The sequence below is a fragment of the Staurois parvus genome, unplaced genomic scaffold (genome assembly GCF_062004578.1).
Source record: "Staurois parvus isolate SC_StPar_1 unplaced genomic scaffold, SC_StPar_1.0 ptg000652l, whole genome shotgun sequence".
NCBI classification, from domain to species: domain Eukaryota; kingdom Metazoa; phylum Chordata; class Amphibia; order Anura; family Ranidae; genus Staurois; species Staurois parvus.
This window is the reverse complement of record NW_028318448.1, coordinates 2,610,256-2,632,182: the sequence shown is the minus strand read 5'-3', so window position 1 is coordinate 2,632,182 and position 21,927 is coordinate 2,610,256. Positions and strand designations below refer to the sequence as shown.

The 21,927-nt window shown below is 39.6% G+C and overlaps 1 protein-coding gene across 1 annotated transcript in view; it reads left to right on the top strand.

Annotated features, from left to right (window-relative positions):
• The first annotated feature begins 2,274 nt into the window (after positions 1-2,274).
• Positions 2,275-21,927, top strand: part of GFRAL (GDNF family receptor alpha like) — an 82,146-nt gene continuing 62,493 nt past the window's right edge. Inside the window, exons 1-2 of the mRNA XM_089694114.1 lie at positions 2,275-2,296; positions 6,866-7,000. Of these exons, the coding sequence (XP_089550240.1) occupies positions 2,275-2,296; positions 6,866-7,000 (157 nt within the window). The remainder of the gene's footprint in view (positions 2,297-6,865; positions 7,001-21,927) is intronic.

Here is a 21,927-nt window from a genome sequence, read left to right as displayed (position 1 = left end):
GCAATTAGGTCACACGGTGCCACATGAACCAATTTCAAGATCAAAACGGTTTCTAAAAAGTGGCACGCTTGTATAAAAATTGTCCACATATAAGTGATACCCCATAAAGAAAAAAGGGTGACACCAAGTCCCAAACTATCTTGCCATTGCTCTCCATGTAGTCTGGGCATTCGGGGGGTCCATATGACTATCTTTTCCCTCGTAAATCCAAAAATTACATGCATAGCCTGTTGCCCTCTCACAGAGCTTATACATTTTATCTCCAGATCTAGCATGCTTGCTAGGGGAAACTATTTGAATGCAAGGCCACAAGAAAAATTAATGAGGGACTCATCAACGCAGATGTTTTGTTGGGGTGTATATACATCTGCAAATTCCTGGTTAAGGTGTTTTACAAGGGGCTGAATTTTGTGGAGCTGATCATATTCAGGATCACCCCGAGGATGACACCACTCCAGCTTGTACTGCATTTATGAGATACGCCACGTCACCAAGTGATACTGCAGTGCTGCTATGTAAAAGACCAGAACTTACTATGCCATTGGTGCTCACCAGTTCACCAAAAGGTAGTGCAGCACTAGTACTGGCACTCTGCTCCAATTCTAATACCTCAGCAACCTGGGCACGGGGTCGGGTACGCCTGATCTTAACAGGGACCTCTTCTACGTCATCTGAGCTATCTGTAGGGGTGCTGCTGCTCTCTACAGGTTCATTTTCTGAGCCTGATTTTGTCAGTGATGCTGTTCTTTGCTCTCATCTGACAGAATCCAGTAGGCCTCTTCACTAGTGTACCTTTACCTGTAAATCATTGGCCTGTATCTGGTGACTGATCGGTGCTGTACTGAATCATAGCACCCATGAGCCGGTATATATACATGATTTTGAGCAGGGAGTCCACCCTGTAGCAGTAAAACTGCTATAAGGTGGTGGCAACTGGTTAATGTACCATTTTTCAGCTCTTTGGTGAACAAACTGCCACATGCTACAGCCAAATATTTAAAATTTAGACTCATCAGTCAGAGCCCCTGCTGCCATTTTTCTGCACCCCAGTTACAATGTTTTCATGCACAGTTGAGTTGCTTAGATTTGTTTCCACATCCTATACATGAAAACATAGGAAAAAGGTGGTCATACCAAATATTGATTTGATCTGGATTTCTCTTTTGTTCGTTTACTTTCCATTTTGTTAATTGATAAAAATAAACTCTTAACACTTCTATTTCTAAATGCATTCTTAATTTACAGCATATTTCACACCTGCCTAAAACTTTTTCACAGTACTGTGTAGATACACTATATTTCCAAAGGTATTGGGACACCCCTCCAAATCATTGAATTCAGGTGTTCCAATCACAATCCATTACCACAGGTGTATAAAATCAAGCACCTAGGCATGCAGATTGCTTCTACAAACATTTGTGAAAGAATGGGTCACTCTCAGGAGCTCAGTGAATTCAAATGTGGTACCATGATAGGTTGCCACCTGTGCAATAAGTCCATCCGTGAAATTTCCTTGCTAGTAAATATTTCACGGTCAACTGTTAGTGGTATTGTATCAAAGTGGAAGCAACTGGGAACAAAAGCAACTCAGCCATGAATTGGTATGGCCAGGTAAAATGACAGAGCGGGGTCAGCGCATGCTGAAATGCACAGTGCGCAGAAGTTGCTGACTCAATAGCTAAAGACCTCAAAACTTCATGTGACCTTCATATTAGCACACAAACAGAGTGTAGAGAGCTTCATGGAATGGGTCAAAACCTTAACACCTTCTCAAAATTGTAAGAAATAATTGCATTCCCAGTTTGTGATTCTCCTGTAATTTGTAATTAAACTCACCTGAATCAGTTAACAGATCTTAATGGTCCTGTGTCCACTGTGTGCAACATTGTCAAGATGTTTACAGCCCATGGCACTATAGCTAATCTCCCTGGACGTTGATGAAAGAGAAAAAACTTGATCAAAGTCTGCAACAAAGGATTGCTCGAATAGTGAATAAAGAACCTCGATCAACTTCCAGGCAAGTTCAAGCTGACCTTCAGCCACCAGGTACTGTCAATACTAGCTACCCACTCCCCCCAAAAAAGTGGGGCAGTGTAGGAGGGGGATGGTGCAAACAAGCAAAGCTTCTCCTTTTGGGTGGAGCTCTGCTTTAAAGGTGCTGTGGGCTGGAGCTGTTCAGTGAGAACAGTGCTGAAATCCTATCTCCTCTTTATTTGCTCAAAATCATTAGACACATACACTTCACCAGTGACACCGGCTGCACTCTGGACTGCAATGAGGCACATCAGCTGCACAGGTAACCAGACTTAACTAACTTGTATATGTGTGTCTTGTTTAAACTGCTCTGGTTGTTCAGTTTTAACAGCTATGAAGCAATCTTACTTCTAATTTTAAGTTAAAGCATGCAAATAAATACATAATCTTGGTATGATTCATCTTTTGAACTGTTCAGAATAAAGACAGTGCACATGTACAGGTACACTCTGCACTGCATATTTTCCTCCACCTGATAATGGAATAATGAAAAGGCATATTTAGAACACCACACACTGATATTTTAAGCTATGTAAATAAAGGTCAGAAACAAAGCTATTATCCCTCAGCTAAATATAAGAAAAGATAAGCACTTAAAGGGATAGCAAATGTTTGTACTTACATTTTTAAAAGACAGCTAAGGCAAATTCACATAACTAGTAATTTCTCATAAAACTGTTTGCTTGATTTGAATACATTTATTATAGACAGAAGTGATCATTTTAAATATTTTTTAAATGTTAATATTTATAGATCAGTCATTAAATAGATATGTTCATAATTATACTTGTATGTTCAATATACATAAATAAGGCTTAGAAAAGTTGTATTTTCTTTACAATTACATTTTCTATTAGTAGTTTTTCTGTTTTATATGTAATTCAGCAGTTATACATTCATTTGTTATATATGATACTGACCTCCATTAATGGGGAATACTAAAAGTAAAGACAATTTTACTGCTATTCTTACAGGCTTTAAATCTGCACACAAAACCTTAACACAATTTTTGTATGACTGTATCCATGTGTAAGCACTGTATTTTAATTTCACTATAGCAATTGCCACTTAATAATAAAATGGTGCATAGGATTGCTAGCACTGGAGGGGATTTCACATGCAGAGGTATAATGGGCTACATGTACCTGGATTTCATTTGGGGTGCATTCGGTCAACTTTACCTTAGCTCACATGCTGAATCCAAACCCCAATAAAATCAGTAATTACTATTTTCTACACTAATAAGCAAGTTTTTTCTTAAGGGTATGGGGCTGGGCACAGCTCTGGAGGACATGTACCAAAGCAACAATGTTTTTTTTTTAATTTGTCAGGGAGCAGCGATTTTAATAATGCTCAAATTGAAGTATTCAAATTTCTTTAAATAATATGCTTAGGGGATGCCCTGAACCTGCCTATGAAGTGACATATCTGTACAATGTATACAACTTACTACAGCAAAACTGATATTTACAAAGAAAAAATGCAGTTTACATTGCTGGTAAATGACAGCTCCTGGCAGCTTCCTTCTGTTTATAAAAAAATGGCTGGCTATTCCCCATATCTTTACCAGACGCTTATTCAAGATGAGGGTCTGGTATAAATGTTAAAGAGACCCATGCAAAAGAATACACAGACCTTAATCCTTGATAAGAGTCTGATATGGATGTCAAGGGGGGTCCCACACAAAAAAATGCACAGGGTCCCCTCAATTTCTATACCTGATCCTTCAGGTTTGGTATGGATTTTAAAGGGGAACCCATACAAATAAAAGTGTATTCTTCCCCCAAAATTCATACCAGACCCTGATTTGAGCAAACAGCCTGGCGGGTTGGGACAAGTGTGTGCTCCTCCCTGCTTAACCATACCAGGCCACATGCTCCCAACAATAGGAGCATACCTTGCCTGGGGTCACCCATGTTGATGAAGACAAGAGCCTTTTCCCCCATTCCTAGTTCAGTGGAGGGATTATTGGAATCTGTAAGCCTCCTGTAAAATAAGGGGTCCCCATATATCCATCCCCCACCTCATGTGAATGATTAAGGGGTATCTCTACTAATTCACAAAAATGTAAAGCAAATAAACACATTGACAAACCTTGACAAGTCCTTTATTTAAAAAAAAACCTCCCTATTCATCAATAACATAATCCAGTAATGTAAATGTACGTCAGTCATTATGGATGATGCCCACCTACCCACAAGAAAATACACGTGACCATCAATACAATCTGCTTTTGATGGTTGCTCACCAGAAAAGTTGAATGAAAACTAAGAGGCGGTGTATAACCAGTAATTTCATTAACCAAATATGTACATGATCATATCTGGTCAATTATGTCACCTGGGATCCCTGTGACATGACTGACAATATATGACCAATGACATCACATGGCAAACTCCATCTCTTTGTTTACATTCCATTGCAGGGCACAGGACCTGTCAATCATGAGGAGCATTCATCATGATAGGACATGTTGGCAGATCAGCATGTTTTTTTCCTTCATAGGGTTGGTGGACACTGTTCATCATGATTAACAATATTCTGCATCACTGGATGGCATGATTTATGACAGAATTACACTATGGAATTTTTTTTTATAAAAGACCTGACAAACGTTCTGGTGTCTTTACTTTTTTATTTGAATGAGTAGGAGTTCTATGCACTCCTCACTTATTTTAATGGGGGCAGATATCTGGTGGTTTCCTTATTTTAAAAGGGGCTTCCAGATTCTGATAAGCCTCCTGCCTGCAGATCCCCACAACCTGCCCAGTTGAGGGCATGTGGCCTGGTATGACTCATCCCTCTCTTTTTCTGACCAGTTTTAAGCACAGATAAGGGTCCGGTGTGTATACCTTTATTCTAGTTTTTTGCATGTGGTTCCCTCTTAGAAATCAGGGCTGGATCTAGTCTGTCTTATGTGGGGGTGCAGTAAAAAATGTCAGGTGGGTGGAGGATGGGAGGTCATCAGGACAGTGTACAGGGTGTAAGCAGAGCAAAGGATAGGGTCAGCAGTTTGCAGGGCAGTGTACAGAGGCTATTAGTTTGTAGAACAGTGTACAGGGGTCAGCAGGATGGTGGACAGGGTCAGTAGTAGATGAGACAAAGTTCAGAGGTCAGTAGTAAATGATGCAGAGGACAGATTTTGTCTAACAGTGGGAGGGGCTTAGGAGGGATGATTAAACAGAATCTGTGCCTAGTCACTGTATGCACTGCACGATCAGTCCTTGTACCCAGAAAATACTCCTACTTACTATGTTACAAGTCGCAGTCTCACAGATACATATAAACTTCAGAACAAAGGATTATTTTTAAATATTTAACTGTTTCCTTCACATATGCATTTCTGCACAAAAAAGTGATCGCCTGGTCTGTCTGAGTCTGCTATTAAGACTCAGATCCCCAGTGTCACCCACTCTCACATCAGGGTCCCCAGAGCACCCCCTCCTTACATCAGAGTCCCCAGAGTAATCCCTCTTGCATCAGGGTTCCCTAGAGCCCCCTTAAACACCAGGGTCCCAAAAGTCAGGGACCCCAGAGCACCCCCCTTTATGTGAGGGTCCCCAGAGTTTCCATAGTTACATCAGGTCCCCAGAGATCCCCCTTTAACATCACAGTCTCCGGATTCCCCAACTCACATGAGGACTTACATTTAAGGTGTAACATGTACCATGTTACTAACTGAGCACCCCCTGTCTGTATTACAAACTGCTGTTTGGCAAAACAAAACACAAAGGCATTCAGGATGTGTCAGGATTGCCTCCTATATGCCTGGCCTTGGCTGCTTAACCACAGTCTAAAAATGAATCCACCATGGATTGCTTTTCAGAGCACTAGCTAATATGAACCTAGCCTAATACCAGTCACTGTTGTGCCAACTATATTGCTGTCCTTTTAATAGGGTGACAATAAGTTGACACCTATGCAGCATAGGTGTAAGGTTCCTTTCACCCTGTTAAAAGGACAGCAATATAGGTGGCATTACAGTGACTGGTATTAAAGGGAGGGAAAAGCTAAGTACTGCACAGGCAGTTCTAAAAGTTCTAGAATTAACCTATTAATTACTCTCTCTTCCTCCTGCTCCTGCTTCTCACTCACCTCAATCACTACAAGAACTTTGCAGAACCAATCCATCCACCAAGCCGTGGGATGAAGACTTTGTTGCAATGATGGACAGCACACCCCGTGTACCCATTGGCTGAAGAGGCAGTGAGGCATAGCCCACCCCAACACCCCCCTAGATCCGGCCATGTTACAAATCATACTAGATCTGATGGATCTATTATGGAATTTATGGGATCCTACAATTTTTTCTGTGGGGTCCCCCTTAAAATATATACCAGAACTTAAGGGTCTGGCATCATTTTTTTGGGTGGGTGGGGGGCGGGCAACTTTTTTTAAAGGAATGGTGGGGTCAGCCACCATTTCTGCCCATTTTTTAAATTCAGCTGTTATAAGACTGATAGCTCACTAACAATCTGCCTCACATTTATCAGAGGTGGTACTACTAATACTACTACTAAATATATTACTTCCTGCTGCAGTTGGAGGATTGACTCAGGCCCAAACATCATTTTAGTATGACTGTTCACTGAATTCCAAATGTAAAAGTCAGACTGAACATGGGTTTGGTCCAGACCCGACGCTCATCTCTAATGCAAAAAATGTCAAAGATCGGTAACAAGAAGAACATTTTTGCTTTGGTTAACAATAGAGCTGCAATTATCACTTTTTCTCAACGATCAACACAAAAATATGTATTTGTTATATTGTTATACTAAGAGGATAACCACAAAAGTAACATATATGAATGATTCTGTGGTCTATTTTCCAGCCTTTTGGTTAATTCTTTTAAACCTGTCTGTACTTCAAGCCTCACATTGTAAGAGATTAAAAGAGAAATGTAGAAATTCCAAGGACGAGTGTGCAGGACTCTGGAATGCAACGCAAAGAATTTGTGAATTTTCAGGTACTTCAGTATCCTAAACATCTATGCTTTATTTATATTTTAAGACCCTTAAATATGCTGACGTTGTATAATTATTGTACACAATTTTAGATGGTCTGTTGTAGATTTATTCAGAGCCTAATAATGTTTTCTTCATATGTTTACAATAGACATGGCTGTATTTTAAAGGGAATCTGTAGTTACTCTGAATACTTTAAACTGGCATCAGTATGTAATTAGTGGTGCCTGCATATTTCCTTGGTAAACTTGTATAGCACTATAAAGTCAAGGGTGGCCTAAAACACAAAACTTTACTGACCATTAGTGAGATACAAGAGTTGTAAGCATTGACATCTAAGTCACACTGTATATTTATTCATATTGAAGTGGCCTATGGCACTTATAGGGTTGTAAAAGATCACTGAATAAATAGATAAAATAACTGGTTATCCATATTTTTAAAAGTGGAAAATACACATGCACTTCACGCTTTCTGTTTGTTTTATAAAATGACAGTAACGTTGATTTCATATTCCTTTATATTTTCAATTTGTGGTCAAAATCTTTGTTTAAAAATCACATAAGGAACAACATGTTACACCTCTTTCCTGTCAGTTTTCAGTTTTCAGCTCTGTGATAGTTTAACTGACAATTATTCCATTATGCAAGATGCAGATGCATAGAATTATTTCATAACCATTGGGGTTTTACATATATTTTTTTTACTATATTAAGGAAAAATATCAAGAATTAAAAAATTACTTTACTTGCTAGTATAAAACATATCAAATAAAAAAGAAAGGACAGTTTGAAAATTACTCTTTTTTGGAAAGTGGACTCCCAAGGTGATCTCTTTTTTTCCCACAATCTTTTGGTAATAAAGGAAGATGCTGACACTGAGGTGGTTAAGAAATATATTAAAGTGTACTTAACCTTCAAAATATGCCCACTAAAGCCAAGTGAAAGTATCCCATCAGTAGTGGAAAAAAGTTGATAGGTTGAAATTGCATTGCACTAAAATTACATTGTGTGCATTGGCTTTGTTTCATGGATAAATCCCCAAAAAATGTATTTCCACAATGCCACAATCATTGGTGGTCAGTGGCCTTTTAAACCCTCACCCCATCATTCATGGTAAGCGACACTTAAAACCCACTTAAAACAATCCCACAATCCTTCCAAAGCTATTTTTGTGTTTTTTTTCACACATGTTTAAAAAATAATTTTAGGCCTGAAGGTTGGTTAAAGCTGGAGAGTACAAAATCTGGTGCAACTCTTCATAGAAACCAATCAGCTTGAAGTATTTTTTTTAAATTAAATTGAACAAACTGATGTTAGTAGCTGATTGGCTACCATGCACAGTTGCACCAAATTCTGAGTGCACCTGTTTTAGTAAATCAACCTCCATATATTTTCTGAAAGAAGAGACCCTGGAGAAAATAATGGAAGCTCTATTTTTTATGTCACACAATATTTGCGCAACAGTTTACAAAGTACAACATTTCAGTAAAAAGTACATTTAAGTTAATTTTAGAGCATAAAACCTTAGTTTCGGTAAAATGAAAAGACAAGGTTGTGCCAAATAGATACCCAAAATGTCAAGCTTTAAATTTTCATGCGCCTACAGAATGACAGCAAAGTTTGGTACCCTATATATTTTATAGGTGACATTTTAAAAGGTCATTAATTTAGAGTAGATATTTCCATGCAAGTGTGGGAGGTCTCAAAATATTTGGGGAGGTTAAATGCTTGTAACTTTATTGTTTGATATATTTTTAAGACAGTTTCTCTTTAACAGAGCATCAGTGGTTTTTTAGACCTCTGATGTTTCACCTGTGCTTGATTAGCTTGTTCCCTGGCAATAAGTGCCAGGAAATGTGCCACCAGAAATTGGAAGTTACATTTCTCACATCACTTCATGTTCATTCTAGCTAGGGAAGACCAGCGAACAGATGTTCCCTGGTCTCCTTTCCCGGCAACACCTGCCATTCAGGTCCTGGATTCACAGATGGGACAGTGGAGTCCAGGAAGCATGTCCGGGGGGCACATTTCGGGGTCACAGTAGACAATCTGCAGCTGTACAGCTGCTGGATTGCTTTCATTAGAAAGCCAACAGTCAGCTTGTGGACTGTACACACACTTATGTGGCTGTAGCTATTAGCCGTGTAAAACCCCACTTCCCCCAACCCCCTATCCCCCCACTTCCATTGCTGTAAGCCTTACAGTGGTGGCAGTTAGCGATGGGCCTAACACATCCTTGTTCGGTTCACGGTCGAACATTCAAACCTACTAAAAGTTAGACCACGAACTTCAAACAGGGACAATTAATGAGCGGTATCTCACCACATCTGAGCATGCAGTAAGATACTGCTCAGCTACTATAATGTCGCATGAGTTATGTCAGCAGTATTTTAGTAGCGAAACATTCTTTAATGTTTCAGTTGTCAGCAGGGTTCCCCAATGACAGTTGAAAGTCATTGCCCGACAATTAAAAATTTATTTTTAAATGGCGTGGGGTCCCCCCTCCCATCCATGCCAAGCCTTTTGGGTCTGGTATGGATTTTGAGGAGAAACCCCACGCCAATTTTTTTTTTTAAATGGGGTGGGGTTCCCCTTCAAAATCCATACCAGATCCTTATCTGAGCATGCAGCCCAACAGGTCAGGAAAGGGGGGGGGTGATTGAGTGCCCCCCTTCCCTCCTAAACCATACCAAGCCACATATCCTAAACATGGGGGGGGGGGTGCTGTGCGGCAGGGGGGTTCCCCCCCAAAAGCACCTTGTCCACATGTTGATGGGGACAAGGGCTTCTTCCCCACAACCCTGGCCTGTGGTTGTGGGGGTTTGCGGGTGGGGGTAATAACAAGAGGGCCTCCAGATCCTGCCCCCCCCAATGTGAATGAGTATGTGGTACATGGTACCACTACCCATTCACCAAAAAAAGTGTGGCATAATAATGACAGGAGACAGTCTTTGACAGGTCATTTAATAAAAAAAAAAAAAAAATGTCCCACCGAAATAGATCCGATGTCAATCACGATGCCTGCCGCCAACCCGTACAAATTATTAAAAAACGCTCCGCTCTCAATGCTGACTCCTGCCTTCTGACAGCTGCTCTGCAATGACAGTTTTTAAATACTGTGATGATTTCACAAGGAGGTGGGGTTACCCTCAGCCTCTTTTGATGTCATCATGTGTTGTGATTGGCCAAAGCATTGCACCTGGCCTATGGTCAGGTGCATTTCTTTGGTCAATCACAATGCACTGTCAGGGCACAGTGCATTGTGGGGCATGGCAGGTGAACAGCCCCCCGAATGCCCTTACGGTTTGTGTGCTCAGCAAACACATAAATGGCCAATGTTCGAGTCGAGCTTACGTTCAACTCGAACATAAAGCCCATCACTAGCGGCAGTAAAAAGGTTAAGCAAGCCCGCAATGCTTACTCCTTAGTGCCATTTTAAACCTACACCCCTCCCCCATCACTGCTTGTAACTGCCATTGGTGCTGAGTGCTCCCTGCTTTCTAATAAAAGTGGGACCAGCAGATTTGTGTGCTCTGGGCATGTGAACAAATGTAAAGAGAAGGATGTACAAGTATATCCACCTGTCTTACTAAGGGCAGTATCCACCCATTTAATTATATTACCTGGATGGAAAGTGTTTAACAATAATCAACTTGATAAGAGGTTCAAACAAGTAACCATCTGAAGCCTGTGTAGCTAAACAATGATTTGTCCTCACAACATTCCAATTTTTAGGAAAATAACAAAATGTTTTCATATACATTGCAGTCATATTTCAAGACATAGGTGTTGGTTACTAAAGAAAAATAAGCTGGTCACATTGCATGGTAAGTTGCACTTTGTAATGTAATTTTCTTCAGAGGTTCGTAAATTAAGTTCTGCTGAATTCCATCATCTAGTCATGTGAAAGCAAAAAAATGTGTATTATTTGCAAAGTTATATTTCACCGTATTCACTAACCTCTGGGGAAAATTCCCTTGCAAGGTACAACTTCACTTGCAAAGCAAAAGGCCTGTTTACCCTTAGTAAATCAACCTCCTTGTTTCTATAAGTTAACATTTTTGCATTAGGATATAAAAAATGACTGTTCTTAAGCTGACCATAAATGATTCAAATGGAAGGTCCCTGCTGAACTGGCCGAGAAATTTGAGCCATCTATGGACAGGCTGATTGTACTCAATTGTAGCACAACCTGGGTACAACCAGCATGTTGAATTTTACATGCAATTATTGCTGGCAGCTTTTATAGCCACTAGCAGTAATCACTGTGTTCTCCCAACAGGGATGGCTCCCCCCCACCCTCCCAACGGGGAGAACACAATACTGTAGCTCCATGGGAGGAATACCCCCATCAACACTGGCTGTGTTGATGGGGGGAATCAAGCGATTTTCTTTCCTGCAACCCATGATTGCAGGAAAGAAAATCACATCATGTATGGTCTGCCTTAGACATGTGTTTTTATTTTGAGACTCTCTTAATATTTATGCATGAACTGCAATCAGTTAATCTTGCAAGCATACAATTTGACTGAACCATTACAACTTCTTCTAAACTACATTCACTAGAGATGATTTACTAAAGTCCTAGGTAACCTCTGACATTGGGAGTTCCCTGCTATCAGAATACAACTATCAGTGTTGCAGGCTATAACTGCTGGCCCCTGCTGAATTGGCTGCATTATAATCCGTCTATGGCTGGCTTTAGAGTGAGTTTGTCCTAAGGACAGGATGAGCTTGCTTTCATTATCATACAATGCAAGAAAACCCATTGTTAGGCTAGGCAGTGTAAAAATCTAGTATGGACAGAGTTGATTATGGCAAACACAGCTGGCCAGCCTCCTCATAAACAAAGTAAATTGGTATTATGTTACAATGCTGAAGGTCCAGAATGTGGCATTCAAAAGAGGTAAGCATTTTTTTAATAATTTGCTTTTGTATGGCATATGAATGAGAACAAATAAAAAGTAGGCGTTATCCCAAATTGGCTGCAAAAAAGAAATACACTTTACTCTATGAAAAACGTACTTAAAAGAAACAAATCAAGTGTCTGTAAAACATGAAAATGGCATAAAGCTTTATCTGAAGCTTAAAATTTAAAGCTTCAGCTTAAAAAATGCTAAATATTAATGTGCAGCTATTCACATTTACTTGAAAGAAAAATAACTTTTATATTCTCATAATAGAAGAAAAATCACAATTCTGAAAGTAATTTTTCCAGTACTATAAGCTTTTTTATTTTATGCTGACATCCAGGCTATGGCACAAAACTATATTTAGGGGGTCACATACAAATAATTAAGTATTGTTTCTTTTGTTTCTTTAGGAAGGTATTACACTCAACCTAAAAATGTGTCCTTAATAGAGAACTCATTTCCATTTATGATTCTTTCCTCTCTTTATCCTGCATGCTCACAATGAACAAGCTCAAGTCATGTTCATGCCTAATATATACATATACTTTAGAATTTTATGTGACTACATTTGGTGAAAAGCAGCTCTCAATTTTCATTCAAATAGTTTTTATTAGAGAAAAATAAAAAATACAGCCATAAATATGCAATCACTATCATTATGGTAGAGAATCTGTCACATACAGTATAGTATTCAAACATATCATCCTAAAGACAGCAGGTTCTGGTTCACATTTTAGGAATTTTTATAATTCCATTTATGTGACCGTAATTAAACCTTTTTTGGTTGAAACAAGTAGTGATGAATTAAATTCCATACCCTAAATACTTTTCTTGTTAAAGTACAGTACTAGTGTTTTCAGACAACGTTCGATAATGTTGTGGAACCCAAATAATTTTATCCAGTTGTACTGCAGCTAGTGTTTGTTCAATCCCTACCCAACTTTTTCCCCATGCACTATGTACCCAATCCATTATTTGTGATAATAATACTGCAAAATAATATCTTTTAAACTCTGGCACATTTAAACCCCCATTTATTTTATCTTTACATACCTCGCATTTCACCCTTTGTTTTTTATTTGCGAATATACTGTATATCTCATTATCATTCCTTTCAAAGCCCTAAAATACATTAGCAGCAGATATATTGGAAGCATTTGAAATTGATATACGATTTTAGGCACTATCACCATCTTCACCATGTTTATTCACCCTGTTCAGGAAAGTGGTCCTTTTGAGATTTTTCTCAACTCATCCTTTATCTCATTTAATAGTGGTATGTAGTTTGTCTGATATACTGTATACTCCTAAGTGATGGAGTCAACTTTACTCCTAAGTAATTTAGTTCTTTATCCCTTCAGGTAAAGGGACATTTTTCTTTTAATATCTGTCTTTCTGCTTTCAGTATATTAATATCTAAAATCTCAGATTTTGAAAGGTTATTTTTAAAATTTGATAATTCTCCATATGCTTTTAACATTCTCATAAGATTTGTTAATGTCATTTTCGGATTTACTACATAAAACAACAAATCATCTGCACAAGCTTCTATCTTATGTTCCACTTCTCCTATTTTAATTCCTTTTATATCTGCACTTTGTCGTATAGTTGCTAATAAGGTCTCCAATGATAGTATGAACAGAAGAGGTGAAAGTGTACATCCTCGTTTTGTTCCATTATGCATTTCAAAAGGTTGTGACAATAGGCCATTGACCTTCACCACTACAGAGGGATGACTATATAAAGAATGCATCCACTGCATCCTTTTAGATCCTGTATCCACTTCTAAGGCACTCCTCATAAATCCCCAATCTACCCTGTCAAACACTTTTCAGCATCTATCGACAGAAATAGAACTGTGGATTTCTCTGTCTTACTTTTTTGTAAGACAAGCAATGATCTCAAGCCATTATCTTGTCCTTCTCTCCCTGGTATAAACCCTACTTGGTCTAAGTGTATAAATTTTGGCATTAGGTCTTTCATCCTGCTGGCAATAACTTTTGCATGTAGTGTTGTATCTATGTTTAGTAATGATATTGGTCTATAGCTGGCACATTGAGACAAGTTTTTGTCTTCTTTAGGTATAATTGTAATATGTGCCAACAACGACTCTTTGCTTATTTGCATTTCTTCCCCTAACTCATATATATATATATATATATATATATATATACATATCTCATATTTTTTGCTATCCCGATAGCTACCCCTTTGGCTCGTTTTATTGGTGAATCAGCACAATACCATACAGGAAAGTTTTTTGATTGTAACCTAATTCTTGTATCATTAGTCAAATGTGTTTTTTGTAGAATTACTAAATCAATTGAATGTTCATAAATTTCCCTTAAAATTTTATACCTTTTACTGGAGTATTCAAACCTTTTACATTGTAAGTCATAAAATGAACTACATTTTTATCCGCCATCTCTATTATATTGATTCCTTTTTTTTTCCTCCAATCCACACCAAGGTACGTCTTAGTATAGTAAGTCTGATACATTGGGTAACTACTAGATAGGCTTTCTCTCTCTTCCCTTCCTCCCATTCTCCCCACCCTCTTCACTCTTCCCCCACCCCCGTCCCTCACCCCTTAAGAACCTATGGTTATTTCTAGCCTTTGGATATGTTGTGGAACAATTCCCATCATCGATCCCTCTAATTGGGGTAAATTTACGCCTCCCACCACCCCATCTCAATCCTTATGAGGTGTGGGTCCAACAGTGTATTAGCATCCATAAATCCTGCCAATGCTATATCTTTCACTCAATACCTCCATCTCTCTCTCTTCCCTTCCCACCCCCATCCAATAACCCCATATATCTCCCATCGCTTTATAATGTATAAAGACAGGAGGGAGAGGAGGGAGAGAGAAAAAAGAGAAAAATAAAAAAATATAACTAAAATAAAGACATCAAGAGGAGACCCAAAATTGAGTTCTAAATTAAGTTCTTATTTGAGTCCCCCTAATTAACGAATCCCAGCAATATAGCTTCTTTGAAGGTATCATCCTATTCCACTCCTCATATCTCTATTACCATCTCTGTTTTTGAAGATTAGTTACCATCTCTCTTCTTCCAGTTCCCTTTTCTCCTTAATCTCATCTGTCCACCCTGGCATTCCTGGTATTTGCAGTTCTAATCTTTCACAGAAATCCTGTAGATCTTCTGGGAACCTCAGACTAGTTGAACATCCATCTTTCCATCCCACTAAGCATTCTGTGAAACCCCAACTGCAGCAGTTACTTTTTTTCTACATCTCTTTCAGCAATGGTCTCAAGAATCTCCTTCTTGCTAGTGTTTCCAGTGCTATATCTGCATATATTTGCAAAGTCACTCCTTCATATCTTACTGAGGGTATCCCTTTTATTTTCTCCTTTATCTTTAATCTTTACTTTATCTTCAAAATAGTGGAATCGCACTATCACATCCCTAGGTGTTTCTGTGTTCACTCCTTGGGGTCTTCCTATCCTATGAACTCTGTCCATTTTCAATTGCTCTGTTATAGATCAGCCTACCTAATATTGAGTTTAGGAACTTATTCAATATCGTTCTTAAATCTTCTCCCTGGGACATTACTGGTAACCCCCAGATCTTCAAGTTGTTCTTTCTATTTCTATTCTCCTGATATACTATCTTATATAACAGTTTCCTTTGTTCACTTCTCATATCTTCCATTTGCCCCTCTAACTCAGTTATTACTTAAGCGTGTTATCCAATTTATATTCCGTCTCTTCCACTCGGGGCAAGACCTAAATCCTTATGCAATATTGCCATATCATTTTTTATTGAAAGTTCTAATTTCGCAGACATATCTGCCATTTCCATCTTTGTAAGTATTTGTAAACTTCCTGTTTGTTCTTCCGTGTTTCTTTTGTCCCTCAAACATTCTACATTGAGAACTCCTCTACATTGATTCAGATCAGATGTTTCCAATGACAGTCTGGATTGATCTCCACTATTGTTTTCAATAGAGGGCTTTTCTCTTATATTTTTTAATTGTACTTTACCCCTCCTCCTTTCACCGATCTGCTCTTCATATTACTTTCTTTTGTTTCTAAACTTGGAGTATGTTCTTATTCTTATCCCTTCTCTATTTTTAATATGCATGGGATTGTGCAGCTATAAAGATAGTCAAATAGATGGATAGATAGATAGATAGATAGATAGATAGATAGATAGATAGATAGATCTGGGCCTCTAACCTTTTTTCCACACTATCGTCCCATCAGAGACCCAATCTTATATTGCTTCTTGCTTTTCCTCCTTAGTACCTAATACATTATACTTTCAAATGTCTGCACTCCTCCATGGGTTAACCGACTCCTTCTTCTAAATGTTCTTACTTTTATGCCCGCTGGGTAACCCCCTGTGTCTCCTCCCCACTTTATAACTTCTCTGGGTACTGCATCCATCAGCCACTGTGTCTTCCTACATCACTTTCGCTAAACACTGAATGCTTGTTTAATTATGGGCACTCAGCATTCTCCATTTTACAGTTGGCAAATTTCTTTCTTCAGCCCATATAGCAATCTAAACGTCCTGTGCAGCGTCTTACTCCAGTCCTCATTCAGCTGTGGGGTATGGGGTGACCAGGGGTGACCTCCAGAGGGCTTTCCTTTCCCTTCTCCGCTCAGCCGTGCACCTCCCAAGTGTCTGCGTGGTACCTCTCATGAGACTATCCACAGCTTCCTCTGCAGCCTCCATCCCCTCCGCTCTGATCCTCACACCATCCCACTCTACAAGGCAGAACTCTGGGCAGGCCGAAAGGACCCCAACAATCAGAGATAGCGCTGGTCCCCCACTCCAAGTTCAAGAGGTATGTTCTCTGCCGCATCTACCGGCGGGTCACAAAGCTCCTAACACACTCTGCCGGCCAGCATCAAGTTCAGGCGCCTCCCCCTTTGAACAAATGAGTTTTATTCTTCATTAGTATTTAGGATATCGAATTTAATTCATAAACAAATTGGATGGGGGCTTAATTCACCACTAATACCACTGAAGGGAACAAATTTTTTCCCACCGGGCAAGAGCACTACAGCAGGAGCTTGGAATAAAGAAAGGAATGTACAGTTAAAGGATATTATGAAAGATAGGGAAATAGGTAGTTTACAAGAATTGAAACAAAAAGGATACATTTTATGTGTTAGAAGGTTGGTGGTAGCGTCAATTAAGACATTTTGTAGCATCGCTTCCACAGCCATTGAGAGGAGTTAAAAATATGAACCCATTTGAGCAATTGTTAAACTCAGATGGAATATAATAACAAGGTACTTCATGTATTTATAAGATATTGACAACTATATCTGAACTGGCACTTCCAGCGTACATGGGTAAATGGGAAAAAGAGTTGAGAATGCAGTTAAGTGAGCAACAGAGAAGGAGAATATTTAGAATTGCACATGGGGCAATCGATATGAATACAGCACAGATGAATTATACATTTTTAGCAAAATGGTATGTTACCCCCAGTAGAGCTCACAAGCAACATCCAGAGAACTCCTTGTATTGTTGGTGAGGTTTTGGGATGGAAGGTACAATAGTACACATATTGTAGGATTGTCCCAAAATACAGGAATTTTGGCAGGAGATAACACAACAAATAGTTGAGATCACGAGAGACGGTATAATAAAAGATCCATGAGTGTGTTTATTCCATCATACTGATTTTGCAGTGAAACAATATAAGAGCACAATGATACCTCAATTAATGTGGCAAAAGGGTTGATCTCTAAATTATGGAAGGCCCAAGAGACCCTTAAACTAAAGGATTGGATAAAGAGGGTAGAATATATATGCAGGAAGGAAGAACTTTACCACAACGTAGAAGATAAAATGGGTAAATTCAAAAAATATGGGAAAGATGGTGTGAGTTTAAAACTACCCAGATATTTGCAGACTCTGATGGTGTAGAAGAATAAGGAAGAATGAGATGTAGAAGAGATATGCTGATATAAAGATAAGAACATTTAATGGTGTTAATGCCAGATAGTAGGAGAGAGGAAAAACTACTAGTCAAAGAAATATGGGAGGGAATGGGGGTGGGAAGGAGGATTATTTTTGGAAAATTGTAATAAATGATTGATAATTATGTATTAAATGTTATGTTGGTTTTGTAAGAAACAATAATAAAAAATATATTAAAAAAAGAAGTAGTGAGGCAGGAAACCTGCCTAGAACAAGGAAACAAAATTAAAGAGAAAAGCCAGCAATAACAGTAAGCACCAATATTCTCTATTTGTATGTGCATCCATTAAAGACCATGTTGATCAGATAGCATAATATAGCTCTGACAATTTAAATATAAGATCCCAATTGACCCATTTGACATTGAAAGCTTGCAAGCCATGGTTGGTAAAGCCTAGGGACTGGTTATAGAGGTGATGAGTATTAGTTCTACGCATAAAATCTATAATATTAAGTGATTTAGTGGATTTCTAGTAGTTGGCTATTGCCAACCTGGCAGCAATTGAGATGTCTGAGACTACTGTTCTAAATTGGGAAAGCATCCATGTGAAGGCTTAATAAAGCCAGGTGAGGCATTGGGGAGGTAAGAATACCTGTTACTTGAGAGATAAGGGACAAAACTGCATTCCAAAAGCTACGTATAAATTTACACATTCCCAAAATACATGTAACAGATTACAACATGTCCACACTGGCGCAGCATAACGGCGATGCATTTTGGATAGTTTATATGACATAAACTATCTTCTGTACAAGAGTTTAAGAACATTACCCCAATGATTAACACAACTCATGACGCTGATATTATTGGACAAAGCATGTTGCCACTCCTCTTCCAAGAAGGACTTACCAAAGTCAGCCACCCACTTTAACATATAGGATGATTTAGAGAATTGTATCGCAGGTAATTATAGAACCAGGATATACCTCCTTTACATGGGATTTGTGTGTTCAGATAGCACCAAAGTCTATTAATATATACTGTAAATGGTTTTTAAAATGTAAATTTTGGATTTGTAAGAAGGTGTAAACATTTTTCTCTGCCTTTTCAGATGTGAGATCTTTTAAAGTAAAGCACCCTGCCTCTATCCATGGTTTATTGTAAACATTTTTTATAACAGTATACTTGGAGCAGGATATCTAAGCTTAATTTAGGTTCGGTAAGGGTGGGATGATTGAACACAAAGGCCCAGGCTTCCAGAGAGGCTACCATAGAAGGAAACTTGGTTGTTATCGTAGAGGGGGATTTCATAAATGTTAAAGATTGCAGATCTCAATAAGCTATCATAGCTTGTTCTATAGATACCTAAAGTCTATTCATGGGTAAAAACCAGGCCTTCAATTGGTAAAGGGGCATGATCATTTTTTCCCCAAATATTTTTATTAGTATTTTCATCTTAATACAAAGAAGTGTGCAGAAGGTGTTAGAACACACACTTATTACAAAAATGAGTGCCATTAAAGTACAATTAACCACTTGCCTACCAGGCACTTATACCCCCTTATTTACCAGGCCAATTTTCAGCTTTCAGCGCTGCCGCACTTTGATTGACAATTGCGCGGTCATGCAACATTGTACCCATATGAAATTTTGATCATTTTTTTCTCACAAATAGAGCTTTCTTTTGGTGGTATTTAATCGCCACTAGGCACTTTACTTTTTGCGCTATAAATAAAAAATTGCAAAAAATTTGAAAAAAAAAAAGTTTCTTTGTTTCTATTATAAAATTTTTCAAACAGGTACTTTTTCTCCTTCACTGATGTGCGTTGATGAGGCGGCACTGATGGGCACTGATAGGCGGCACTGATGGGCACTGATAGGCAGCACTAAAGGGCACTGATAGGCAGTACTAATGAGGTGGCACGGATAGGCGGCACTGATAGACAGCACTAATGAGGTGTCACGGATAGGCGGCACTAATATGCAGCACTGATAGGTGGCACTGATAGGTGACACTGATGATGGGTACTGATAGATGGCACTGACTGGCATCACTGCTGGGCACTGACTGGCGGCACTGACTGGCACAACCCCTGGGCACTGACTGGTGGCACTGACTGGCAGCACTGCTGGGCTGCACTGGTGGGTGGCACTGGTGGGCAGCACTGGTGGGTGGGCACAGGTGGGTGGCACTGGTGGGCACAGGTGGGTGGGCACAGGTGGGTGGCACTGCTGGGCACAGGTAGGTGGCACTTCTGGGCACAGGTGTGTGACACTGCAGAGCGGCACAGGTGGGTGCACTGCTGGGCACAGGTGGGTGCACTGCTGGGCACAGGTGGGTGATCTGCTGGGCACAAGTGGGCGGAGCTAGTGGGCGCACTGCTGGGCACAGGTGGGTGATCTGCTGGGCACAAGTGGGCGGAGCTAGTGGGCGCACTGCTGGGCACAGGTGGGCAGAACTTGCGGGTGGCACTGCTGGGCACCGATCATCAGGGCACTGATCATCAGTGCCCTGATGATCGGTGCCGATCCCCACTCTGACAACTGCCGGTTCTTGGCAGTACTTTCCTCACGATCTGACAGCGTGAGGAAAGTGCAGCCGAGAACCGGCACTTGCATTTCCCTCTGATCAGCGTGTCATTGGACACCGCTGATCACGTGGTAAAAGGCCGCTGTGATTGGCCTTTTACCACATCACGTGATCAGCTGTGTCCGTAGGACACAGCGATCACGGAGATCGCCGGATGCGCGCCCCCTGGGGCGCGCAGGAGAGCACGTTCTGGGAGGACGTCATATGACGTCCACTCAGAACTGGCCGGCCGCAGTGCAGCCGTCATTTGGCTATCTGCGGTCGGCAGGTAGTTAATATGTAAACTGTAAAGCTGGTTAACAGTTCCAAGTAATACAGATTGTCAGTAAGTAGTTATTAGTTAAATAACTAATCATAAGAATTCAAACATCCAATTTTCTATAAAGACGCCATAAGTTCCAGTTCTGCAGGAAATGTGCTGCCCTATCATTTTTATATGTCATTATTTTTTCATACCCATAGGCTAGATCAGGGGTGGGCAAACTTTTTGACTTGAGGCCCGCAATGGGTTCATATATTGGACCCGGGGGCCGGACCAAGAGTAGATGAATGATGTGTATGTGTCATCCATAGTAAGTATAGTAATATTCCCCCATAGTAAGCATAGTAATTAATCCCCCATATAGTAATTCATCCCCCATAGTAATTCATCCCCCATATAGTAATTCATCCCCCATAGAGTAATTCATCCCCCATAGTAATTCACCCCCCATATAGTAATTCATCCCCCATAGTAATTCATCCCCCATAGTAATTCATCCCCCATAGTAATTCATCCCCCATATAGTAATTCATCCCCCATAGTAATTCACCCCCCATATAGTAATTCATCCCCCATAGTAATTCATCCCCCCTATAGTAATTCATCCCCCATATAGTAATTCATCCCCATAGTAATTCATCCCCCATATAGTAATTCATCCCCCATATAGTAATTCATCCCCCCTATAGTAATTCATCCCCCATAGTAATTCATCCCCCCTATAGTAATTCATCCCCCATAGTAATTCATCCCCCATATAGTAATTCATCCCCCATATAGTAATTCATCCCCCATAGTAATTCATCCCCCATAGTAATTCATCCCCCATATAGTAATTCATCCCCCATAGTAATTCATCCCCCATATAGTAATTCATCCCCCATAGTAATTCATCCCCCCTATAATAATTCATCCCCCCTATAGTAATTCATTCCCCATATAGTAATTCATCCCCCCTATAGTAATTCATCCCCCATAGTAATTCATCCCCCCTATAGTAATTCATCCCCCATAGTAATTCATCCCCCATATAGTAATTCATCCCCCATATAGTAATTCATCCCCCATAGTAATTCATCCCCCCTATAGTAATTCATCCCCCATAGTAATTCATCCCCCCTATAGTAATTCATCCCCCATATAGTAATTCATCCCCCATATAGTAATTCATCCCCCATAGTAATTCATCCCCCATAGTAATTCATCCCCCATATAGTAATTCATCCCCCATATAGTAAATCATCCCCCATAGAGTAAT